Below are 12366 nucleotides of genomic sequence, written 5' to 3' on the forward strand. Positions count from 1 at the left end.
ATTTGATGTAATCTTCAACCATTTGGTGTTTATGCTTTATCATCTATTTTCCTCCAAATGAGAATATCATTTACAACATAAACATCATGTGTTATTAAAGAGAATCTGAAATTAGTGAGTAAATTCTCTATGTTTACTGCAATTATAAATCAAAGGAGAAGTAAGATCAATTTCTCCCTAGACTTCCATTCAAACAGAGTTTGCAAATACTACTTCAGTTATACTTCCTGGACTTTACCAAACCAGAGGACTTCCTCCATTTTTATATTTAGTTGTGCTGGTTGGGTGATGCTCAGGGCGGTGAAGACAACCCAGTCCCAGAACATGCAAAACAACGATGTTGAACAGCACATGAACACCTCAAAAACATCCGGTAAACACATGGGGAGATAAAAAAAAAAAAAATGAATGTTGTGTTGATCCCAATGGGCAATCAAATTGTGAACTGAGCTCTGAGACTAGACTAGAACATTTTATTTCCACTCACAACTGCAAGTGACCTACTTCTTTCTGTCACTGCACTTAGATCAAGATTCAGTGATCATTGGGTAATCTAAAAATTGGACATGATGCTTTCAGGTCCCAGTATTTATAAAATATGTAGTGGTGAACATTTTGAATATTCTATTACAATCTAGGAGATAAATGAACATGATCTGGCACAATGTTACCACTTCAAGAGAAAAAGGTTGTTTGTTGCCCCTTTAAAGCTAGAATATACGACTTAAAACGGTGTCATTTTTAAATATAAATTCCTGTCCATTACATTCAAGCCATTGCCAAAAGAGTTCACAAAGCTATTGTCTGGGGACAAGTGATTCTTTTTTGGTCACAGCTGATGGACTGAGTATACAAAGAAACTGTGTTGTTTCATATTCAGAACACAACAGAGAATAGCATCATAGCACCTGCACAGAGAAACATACCTGTGTCCTGACCAGCATTTTGAAACGTCTGTGTCTTTACAACCAAAGAGGGACATCAAGTGTGTCTGCTGCCCATTTGAATGATTTTTAAAAAAGCATCTTCAGTTTTCTTTTAGGGTACTACTGCATATTTGGTTTTAAGACTAGACTTAGTTTTAAAGCAAATCTATTGAACTGAACACAGAAGTGAATTAACACATTGAATGCAATAATTGCATTATTATGCAATATTTTATCATCCTTATTTTGGACTTCTATGTATATATACCACACATCTAACTTGTCTTTATCACGGACAGAGCAGACTCTGATTAGTGCTTATTAATTATTTAACTCATCATCATCATCATGTTACATTACATTGTGATTTATTTTTTTCTCCCTATAATGATTTTTCTCTGTCCACAAGCAAAATAGCCTCTGGCTGGTTTAGGTTATATTCAGACACCTGCACTCATTATAACAGCTGGACACTGCTAAAAATAGAAAAAAGAAATAAATTACCCAAAAAAGGAGCAAAACAACAAGAGCAGTGAGAACAATGATCTGTTTAAATACAATCACTCCATGTTCCCCAAAATCAAATTAAAGGAATGAGCCCATTCCGGATCAAGAGCCAACACTGACACCTTTAAATATCAATAATGTGTGTGTGTATACACTCTCCGTGTGTGTAATGTTAGATTGAACTGATCATCTATTTGCATGCCAATGTAAGCCTGTGACAGGTGTGAGTGGCTGTGCATGCTCAATGTGCTCCACTAAGTAGATTATTAACTGTGTGTGTTTGTGTGTGTGTTTGTGTCTATCTGTCGTGTCATCTTCTGCTCTGAATGCTGACTCACAGGACATGACCTTCCTGATAGTTACACCAGACTCACTTCCTGTCAGGTGACCTCTCTCTCTCTCTCTCTGGGATCAAAATTGAGACAATAAATGCTTCCCATTTAAAAAGCTCTGCGTTCTGACAGGGCCTGGTCCACTTCGAATTAGGAAACATCCACCATTCTTCATGCCACGGTTAAAAACAACCACTAGGATCTAGGCCTATGTGAATTCAAACTCTGTGGAGAGTCCACATTAAGCCATGTGAGCATTTATCAAGCACAAGACAGTCAGGTGGAGATTGAGAGGATGGCTGAGTGATGCCGACAGGGAGAAGGTGAAAGCAAACAAAAACGTGGGTTAGAAAAGACAAATGACGTGAAACTAGGAGGACAACGTGTATTGGAGTTAGGGATTACTGCAGGGGTTGGTCACATGTCTTTCTTGTTGCTATGCAATGTAATACACACAGACATTGACTGCTGTTCCTTGTGAAAGAGAAAACAAGGAGGGGGAGAAAAATGAAAACATGACCAACCAAAAAGTAACAACCATTGCATCTACAGCTGTAGAAGACGTAAAAACACAGTTAGAGAATGAAAATGAGATGAAAAAAAACATGAATTACAACCGACTCCAACCATGTTAGAAAAATAGCAATGACTTTGGCAATTCATACTGTGATTTAGGGGCAGGTCTCAGTGTTCGGGAGGACAGGAAAACTAGAGAAACCTCCACAAAGGCCACTCAGTTTCCCAGTGTTAATACACTCCCTTGTCTCTTAAGGTTAACAATTTCTTGAACACAAAAAAATCTTCTCCCCAAGGAAATATAATCAAAATCTGTCTTTTTTTTCCTTCATGAGTAATAATTCTCACAATCAGGCGGACAAACGTGTCCAAATGAGCTTTGTTGTGACTCTAATAAAGAATTGGCTGGCAGACAAAGTAGCTGAATTACTAACCAACTGACTGGATGACTGACATGCTGGCTGACATTCAGACTGAATTTCTGGCTTCACTGGCAGGCCAGTTTTATAATGGCTGTCTGACAAATAGAGTCATAACACTAAAGTCTGTCACAGCCTGGGGCTGTCGTCTAAATCCACTCACAGAGAAACAAACTGCCACTGAGACACCACCACAAGGCTAAACTTAAGCTAATAACCTGCTGGCTCTGGTTTCATAGACAGACAGACAGATGAGAGTGGTATCATCATTTTTAAATTTGATGGAGCCTATGATCCTTTTTTTATTTGAGAACTTAACTTATCCTTAACCTCAACTAAATATGACACAATCAGAAGAAAGACCTCTCACAAGTTCTGGGCTTTTTTTTTTTAACAACAAATCTCTTCAGAAAATTCTGCTGGCTCAGGTAACACAAGATAACAAGGTGAGACTTTTCCTTGACACTGAGGTTTTTAATGTTCTACAATACGGTCATAAAAGGACACCAAAGTCAATTAATCAATAAAGACGGATGCCAGATGATGCTGGACCTTGAATTCACAGTAAAGTATAAAAGATCAAGCTTGAAATGACCTGAGATCAGCTAAGCTTCCTGTTTATGATTAAAGCTCCAGCCTGGAACTTCTATCAGCCCCCTGAAGAATCTTGAATGATTACCAAAAGACTGCCATTATCTCCACATGATGTATGCCTAGTTGCAGGCTTGTTAGGCAGATGTTTTGTGAGTAGGGAATGCTGGTTTTGCTTTGTCCTCTATTGGAGGAGCACAATCACCTTTATTTAATCATGAGAAGCCATGATTAAAATTCAAGTGAAAATACAAGGGTACAGTGTATTGAGTTTGCATGTTCTCCCTTATGTACATGGGTGTTCTCCACACTCAAAACATGCAGATTTGGGGATTAGGCAAATTGGACAATGTGGGTGTGAGAGTGAAGGGTTGTTTGTGTCTATGTGTCGCACTATGTCCAGGGTGTCGCACTATTTCAGCTAGGATTGGCACCCCTCGTGGCCCTCATGTGCAGGATAAAGCAGATGGATGGATGGTATACAGCCCTACTAAACATCCAGGTTTATTTTTAGAAACATTTGGGCTTTTTCAACCATCGTCCAGCTGTGAAGGTATAATAGGCTCAACCCGCATTGTGTGGACTCATTTGACAAAGGTTTGAATCTATTGGACAACTGTACATTTAAAAAGTTACACACTGCAGTTTAAAAGATTATAGAAGTCATTTCATGACATCCAAAGACTGACTGGTTCGACACACACAACTACCAGAGACCCAGCGCATGAATAGAAGACAACGGGACACAAAAATCCGCCCATCCGCCCACCCATCTATTTTAGTCACATCACAGCTCTCCAGTCAAAGGTGTTGTCAGATGTCCTCTGAATGTGTGAAAGTGGATCCTCAGGCAAAGTGATGCGGCAGGAAATTACAGCAGTGCAAAGGCCTCTCTGTATCTTTCTGCATGTGTCACTATCAGCCCCTCGTCCGATGGTTTTCTGTTTGTCTGCATTAGATTCTCCTCCTTGCATTTGTCAGTGGCTGCTGCTGTTTCAGCTCTTTCCAGTCATGTGGAGACCGGAGAAGCGCTCTGAATCACTGCACTCGAGACTTTTCCACCGTGACCTTATCCTCAGCCAACGATCTGTAGCATTTACATCATAAAGAATTAAAAGAGCTTCTCCAGAACACAGCACTCATTTGCATGAGTGGAGAGTCTCGCAGCATGTTAAAGAGACATTAAAAATGACTTAATCAGATTATGGATAATGCATAAGGGCTCACAAGAAAGCACTGCCACATTTCCCGTCTTTTAGAGGCGTGTAAAAATGGAGATGGCATGAGCAAGGTTAACTTAATATACTGCCTGATGTGGTGCTACTAGACTTCAAATTATGATGCTAATGATTTTAAACAAGCTTCAAGGAACAGCAGAGCACTGTCAGTGAAAAGCCTTAACATGTGAGCAGATGAGATTTGCATGTAATAACTATTGATGAGTGATGATAACTCTTCATTAACCCACAGTTCTCCAAATGTCATTGAATCACTAGCAATGAGATTTCTTGAAGACATTTCAACTCTCATCCATGAGGCTTGTTGCATTATTGTACTTCCTTATGTACTATGTTGGTGACATTACAAGCATTATTTGAGATCCCAATCAAAAGCAGATTTGTAATAACAATAATAGGAATTTTGCATTAGAACCAACTGAATAACTGTGCTGCTCCAGAATTATCTTGGCACAGATATGTTGCTAACAGAATACTCAGTGCCTTGCTGCTTTTAAATGTTTTCCATTTAAAATTTTATATTATTAAAACATTGTCAGAATTGTTAAGGTAAAAAGAAAAATACCCTTTTTAAAACATAGGAGGGAAAACCTATTTTATTCCGTAAAGAAAAGACATTTAAATGACACGGGCTGAGCTAAATAATCACAGCCTAGGGTTGATCTAAATGAGAATTTGTAGCACGGCGTAATGACTGCTGCACACCAACACATCCCATCTAACCTGAACGAGCAAGTGCAGTTTGCACAAATGGACAAAAAATCCCAGAGGATAGGTGCTAAGGAAATAGACACTCACTCTGACGGTGCTACACAGTTCACATTGGTGGTTGTAATTCCATAATGTTTTGGTTTCGCATCAGAAAGTGATATCAACATTAAAATCCAATCTTTAAATACATTATTAAACTGTTTTCTTAGTAGTAGGAGTCACCCACAACTGTAAAACTGGAAACATATCATTCTCGCACAGCCAGGTCGTCATCCAGCTCACAGCTGTTTAGAGGTAGAAGTTGTGTTATCATGTCACCATTATATCAAAGACAAACCACAAACATTGTGCGTGTTTCGGTGAAGGCCAGCTTGTACACCAGCCATTAACAGATGGTGCTGTCATGGTACCAACAACAGCAGTAGAGCAGGGTTGTCGTTGCACGTACTATTGTTCGCTCTACAGCTCCCCATTTAAAAAAATATATAAAAAATGCACAAATGCATGTCACTGAATCTACGACACCTTTCTGGATTCTGGAAGAGATTTTGACCTTGTAAATAACAAATAAGACGATGAAAATATCAAAGAAATCACCTTTGTTTAGCAATATCTAGAAGCCACAGCATCACTGAGCATGAGCCTTATTATAACTATGGGTCATTTGCTGATAATTGTAGTGCTTACTAATGAGTGCTCAGGTCCATCATCATAATGTGTGCTGTGCTGAAATTAAAGGTCCAGGCTGTAACATTCAGGAGGGTTTATTGGCAGAAAGTGAATATACTACCCATCAGTATGTTTGTATAAAATTAGAATTGTTTGTGTTCGGTTTTCATAGCCTCAGAATAAGCCTTATTTAAACAAAGGCTCAACAAACCAGTGCATTCTGCTTTTATGAAGTGGAAGATTACTAAAAAATATATCAAAGACAAATGACATCCTTTCTGGTTGGTATGTGAAGGCCACCATAGTTCCCAACCGGGTAAGGGAGTAGTGAGCAGAGGAGTCATCTGTTTGTTAAAATCTGCCGTCTCATCATTAGATGGTTTTTACACACTGGGCCTTGAAATACTCCAGAGTGCCCGTCGCAAGAAAATTACAGCTGAATCAACATATGTGTAAAATGAAATTGCTGATGCGAGGTAAGAGTTGCTTTGTGTTCAGCGTAGTGAAGCCACCTGTCCCCTGTCTAATCAGTCAACGTTAACACGGCGTCGTCTGTGTGGGAGTGGGATCGTTTATACTGTGCATCACGCATGGCTTTAATTATCTGCATGAGAGGGATAATATTGTATGTGCTCTGTGAGTGAGTGAAAATAAACATGCACTCTCATGTTCTTCCTCGGTTAGAAAACCACTGAAGATGTCATGCAGCGTCAGATCCTGAACAATGTACTAAATATAATGTAAAAAAAAGCCAAAACAAACCAGTTCACCTTCAGGTGAAGAAGACAGGTATGAGGGAAAGGAGAAGACAAATACTCTGAGACTAACAAACCCTATTGAGCTACTCTTACATGTAGGGTAAGACACTTCCTTTAATACCACCACTCTCTTCTTCCTTAGTCTGGCTGCTTTTCTTTTACATGACTAATTTTCAACAAGCTCAATTTGTTCAGTGATTGGCACAACCCATAAACTCTCTTAATTAACATTGCCAGCCAAAGGAAACACACATGTACAGTATGATTAAAGAAATACAGGCACACACAAAATATGATTTCAGATATGATCTAAACATATGTGTGAGTCAGATTTAGGACAAAGTGTGACAAAGTGACTTTTCACAAGCTACACCATGAGGACAAAGTGGGAAGGAAAAGACTTTCCCATAAGACTCAATAACTCACACACACACACACACAGTGGAGGCGTCATCTGAAACACTTCTCCTTCTCTTTGAATGGAGCAGCGTCAAGTGTTGATGACCTGTTTTGTGAGTTTGTTGCTAAAGCCTGCCCCACACTAGAGGATTTTCAAATCAGACTTGACTTAAAAACGTGGTAGACCACAGACACAACGAACCTTGTAACCGATCTTCAATGTTTTAATCCTGAGAAAGCACAGACTAGATGATCCAGTCAGGATGCAGGACCACACACTTGGTGTTAATCAAACGATTCCAGGGATTTGGGATCTCACAGAAACATGCGTGATTTAAAGCTTTGCTCACGATGCATGCAGCAGAGAATTAGTTCCATTTTTAAGCGTCAGTCAATTAAAAATGATACCAACAGGTGCTAGCCAATGAAATCACATGATGCGTTAAGATTACACTACGCAGCTCAAATGGCGCTCTCAGACAACATACAGTACATCTCCCTGCTGCAGACAGAGTGTACCCAACAATGGCAAACATGGTGGACGTCACATCTCCATCACTTAAACAACATTAGCAACTGTTGCTAGGTAGACGGCTATGACAAACACTGCTCCACTAACGTCCGACAGTCACAAGGTGTCAGGACCGTCCACCATCACATGTGAAAGTGATGTGTACACGTGACTCCACCGTCAGCTGTACAGTACTTTGTGTTTTGTCATAATTAGTAAAATGATTCTATTATAATGTATCCACAATCTCTATTCCCAGCTGTCACTTACCAGAATATAAAATCTGCACACGTCTTTTAAAATACTTTGTCTCTTTCTGCCTCAGTTCTCTCACACTGTTGTCATGACCACCTTCCACCTCCACAATCAACACCAAGTCACATCTGATCCATCATTCTTCATCCTTCATCAGTCTCACCAGGTCACCAATAATCATCACCACCTAGTGTCTGGACTTCAGGGATTTACCTGGTTGCAGCTCAGAAACAGACACTCTCGGCTTTGATATCTGCCTGCATCGTGTCCAAGTGCTAAAGATTTGCTGCTTGTAGCTTTCCCATTATGAGATTTTATCTTATATTAGGATTATAGATTAGCCGATACGATACTCAGTATCGATCAAATAATGGTCAAAATCACTGGATCGGATATCAAATTTAAAAGGTGATACAATCCAAACGTCCTATACATCGCATGCTTCACTATGAACAGACTGTAAATATGTAAATAAATATCCGCATTTTAGCTGAGTGATGTTGTCAGGAGTTTATTTTTTCTTTACGTAAGAATACGTGTTGTCCAGTTGGAGGATTATATCTTTAAAATGTCTTGAAATAGCACAAAATGTGTTGGTAACAGCTTAAAACAGAGGTGTCAAACTGACAGCCCGCAGGCCACATACAGCCCCCCCAATCGATTACATGTGGCCCACCACTTAATATCATGTGAAAACATGACCCACGACCTCCCCTTCTTTGAAACACAGCGTGAGGCACAGCTGCCAGTGAGGCGATTGAATATGGACAGAATATAAGGTAATATATGTATCATGATGGAATACTGTGTTTTCATTTTAAACTTGTGCTACTGAACAGTTGCTTTTTCCCCAAAGTTTTTGTTCTCTAGATTGGCCCCCTCTGGATCAGATTAGACGCTCATTGGCCCCCAGGTCATTTGAGTTTGACACCCCTGGCTTAAAAGGTGTATCGGACTGATATCGGTATCGGAAGATATTTGATTTTGTGATATTGACACACACAAAAAAATGGTACCATGCTATCCCTATTATGGATTATTGGTCTAACTAGCAAAATACGCAAATCACCACACATGAAGTAGAAAAACTGTGGCTGGCGTCACAGAAACAATTGTCGAAATAGTAAATATTTTAAACCGTTTCGAGGAAACAGCCAAACACACGTCATAAGCAAACTCTCTCACAAACACATGCGTCCAACAAAGAACATAAGGAAGGTTTTATTCCTGTGCGTTTACAGAATCTCTTGCTTTTCATTCCCTGCACAGTGGGAGCAACGGTGGAGACTCCACTAATCCCCCTGAGATTAGATGAGATGAAGACAGCTGAAATGAAGCACTGCAGGAGGGACTAAAGGGTTTGTACAGACTTGAGGAGAGGAGATGAAGCAATGAAAAAAACAAAAAAAACACAAAAAACTGTGAAAAAATCACGGGAAGAATGGGAAAGAGATGGGAAACATAAAGAATAAAAAGTTGACGATAGAAAGGAAGAAAATGATCATGGTCTCGTGTCAAACAGAGAGCACTTCACCACTGCCTGCCCACCTTTGTCTCTCTGCAACACAAACACTCCCTGGACATTGGCAATAATGTTATCATAATGTCATGTCTGATACACAGGCCCCCAGCCAAACAACTGGTGTGTGTGTGATCCTTCACCAGCTCACAAGTCATAAGCTAAAGACTAAATCCTTGTGCACATGTGCATAAGTACAATACAGCTTAATGGAAATATAAATATATACAGACTGTAGCAGCAGTATAGTTTACTAGAACACACACGGAGCAAACAGAAATATGCATGAGCAAACAAATGATTGACCTTGATAGAGGCTACTTTAAAAACCCTACAGTCATAAATTCATGAGCTGCAGAATCATACTAGACGCCTTGAAACACATTACACGCAGACATATGCACGTAAAAAGACATCAGGTACACACACACACACACCATATTGTTGGAGCTAAATGGAGACTGGGAGACAACTGTGAGACAGCGTGATATCTGGCAGGCAGAGGAAAAATACATGGAAAAACACAACCTCCTTTGGTGAATCAACACACACGGACAACAGCTGGGCTGCACACTGGTCACAAACACCGCAAAACACACACACACAGATTGTTGCCATTTACCTTTGCGTGCGTCGAAACATGGTGCTAGCAGCAAAGGCTGTGCTGGCAAGTGAACATGAGAGCAGCTGAGTCTTCACACAAACACACACACATGGAGAGGCAGTCAAGAGGCAGCGATTATGCTCAACGCCGGCTTGTGAGCCTCTTCTGGCCAGTTAAACACACTCTCGGCTCTCTCTCTGTCTCTCTTTGAGGTCTCTCAGTGACTCTGTATGCAAGGGGAAAATGTGGAGTGTGTGCATAAAATGTCAGCTGTCACAGGCGTAAGCGAGCGAGCGAGAAACGAGAGAAGAGGAAGCGACGGAGAGAGGGAAACAGGCTGCCGAGCATCCCTCTCACAGGGAGAGAGGATTGTGGGGCTGTTCTCAAGGGTATCGTGCCAAGCCAGGAAGTGCAGCGTGACAGTGTGAGAGGGGAGGAGGGCACAGAGAGGGAGAGAGAGAGAGAGAGAGAGAGAGAGAGAGAGAGAGAGAGAGAGAGAGAGATTAAAAAAGAGTAGGGTGGGGGTCAAAGCAAGTGTAAACAGAATGAATGAGAAAGAGAGAGCATGGGGCAGAAAACAAGCAAGAATGCAAAAAAAGAGAAACAGGGTGAAAGCCAATCAGAGGTGGAGAGATGATGAAGCAGTGAACTGCAGACTAATGTGAGAGAGAGAGAGTGAGAGAGAGAGAGAGAGAGAGAGAGAAATAAATGAACTGAACATGACACCATGAAGTATTCTGTCTGATTTTTCTGTTAAACATCTTACTCATGATTGAGATTATCCTGGTAATCCAAATCACAATGACACAAAAGCCAACAATAAGTTACAAAAACACACTATCAACTATATAAGCTAATTCCTGACAGAACCTGTGCCCCTGCACCATAAACCATGTAACTATTATAAGATAAGATCATTTACATTGAGTTACATTGTCACAGCAGCAAAGACAGTAAAGATAAAGATAATAAATAGCAAACATGCGTTTCCAAGAAAGTACAATATAGAAAGATATTAACAATATGACTATAAAAGGTTAAAATAGAATATGCAGTACATTATAGACAGTTTCCAGAATATATGCTTGATACTATGCTTGATATTTACAGTATAAACAAAGATTGAACATGAGATATTATATATGTATGCTGCACATGGGATGAGTTACATGTGGTCTACTGAGAGATACATGTACAGACCATAAACCTATAGCACTTCTGTCTACAATCAAAAAAAATGTTTTCTGATCACCCTGACTCGTCTGTGTTGCGCAGACACAAGCCCATTTCTTCCAAAGCCAAACTAAAGTCAGATTAGATACGGCAAAATTACGGCTCATTTCCTTAAATAAGTGGACGCAGTAGCAGACACTGCATTAAAAGAAAGGAAGCTGTGCTTTTACTGAGCCTTTAAAAATGTTAATGCACATGTATTATTGATGTGTAAATGTAAATCTCCAGTAGGAGCTGAGTGCCACAAACAAGGTAGAGATTTTTAAATGTGCAAACAATGATACAGAACTACTTTTTGCACTCTGGCATCATGTAGTTGTACTGGATATCAAAGAAGTAGTTCTGTAATGCACAAATGTGTGTGTGTGTGTGTGTGTGTGTGTGTGTGTGTGTTTGTACACCCTTCCTCCTTCCCTTTAAAACAAACCCACTAAATGTTAAAGCTGACATGGGGTGACAGTTGCACAGTAGTGCTGAGGGGAGTGATTCAATAATGGATGCGGTCTCTAATGTGAGAGTCTGGACGGATAAAATATACATGGGCGAGAGGAGACGATTGCAGGTGGGGGGGCTGCTGGAGGATGAGGGTGGTGATATCACTGGAACTCAGCGGGGGGTCACAGACAGGGACGAGGAGCATGATATCATATAGAAGGTTTGGTGTGTCTGTAATTTACAGAAGAATATTTAACCTCTCAGTGTTGTAAGTATTTGGCGACTTGGCAGTCACTTTGAGACTCAGACTCCAGCTCCACCCACATGACGATGGGTGTCTTAAATTTTAACAGCAAAGGCGGGTTGGGCTGTCGGTTGGCCATGAGCCTCCAGTGTCTCCTTTATATCATGCTATGACATCTGCCACCCCGCCACACGTGTCAGAGGTCACAGGGGAAAAACACATCCGATGACAGTGGTGAGGAACACACACACACACACACACACACACAAAGGCATGTGGATAAATCAAATCGGCAGTAAATTGTAATGACACATCACACACTCACATTAAATATGCCAGGTACGTATGTATGCTCACACCATCAGACTATTTCTGCCAGACAGTACCTCTGTCCAGAGTGTGATGCATGCAGAATACAGAGCAGACAGCTACACACACACAAATAAAGAAGAAAATACTTTTTGCTAAAGCCATGCTTCGTATTTACAATACCCAATCT

The 12366-nt window shown here is 40.4% G+C and overlaps 1 protein-coding gene across 3 annotated transcripts in view; it reads right to left on the minus strand.

Moving 5' to 3' along the window:
• LOC122771011 (microtubule-associated serine/threonine-protein kinase 1-like) overlaps positions 1–12366 on the minus strand; it is a 66771-nt gene that overhangs the window by 41424 nt on the left and 12981 nt on the right. Inside the window, exon 1 of one of the 3 annotated variants that reach the window (XM_044028278.1) lies at positions 9974–10336. The exons of the other annotated variants lie outside the window; for them this stretch is intronic. Within the exon in view, the coding sequence (XP_043884213.1) occupies positions 9974–9993 (20 nt within the window). The 5' untranslated portion in view covers positions 9994–10336. Of the gene's footprint in view, positions 1–9973; positions 10337–12366 lie in introns of those variants that run through there. 3 annotated transcript variants of the gene reach the window in all.

The sequence above is a fragment of the Solea senegalensis genome, linkage group LG6 (assembly GCF_019176455.1).
Source record: "Solea senegalensis isolate Sse05_10M linkage group LG6, IFAPA_SoseM_1, whole genome shotgun sequence".
Classification (NCBI taxonomy): domain Eukaryota; kingdom Metazoa; phylum Chordata; class Actinopteri; order Pleuronectiformes; family Soleidae; genus Solea; species Solea senegalensis.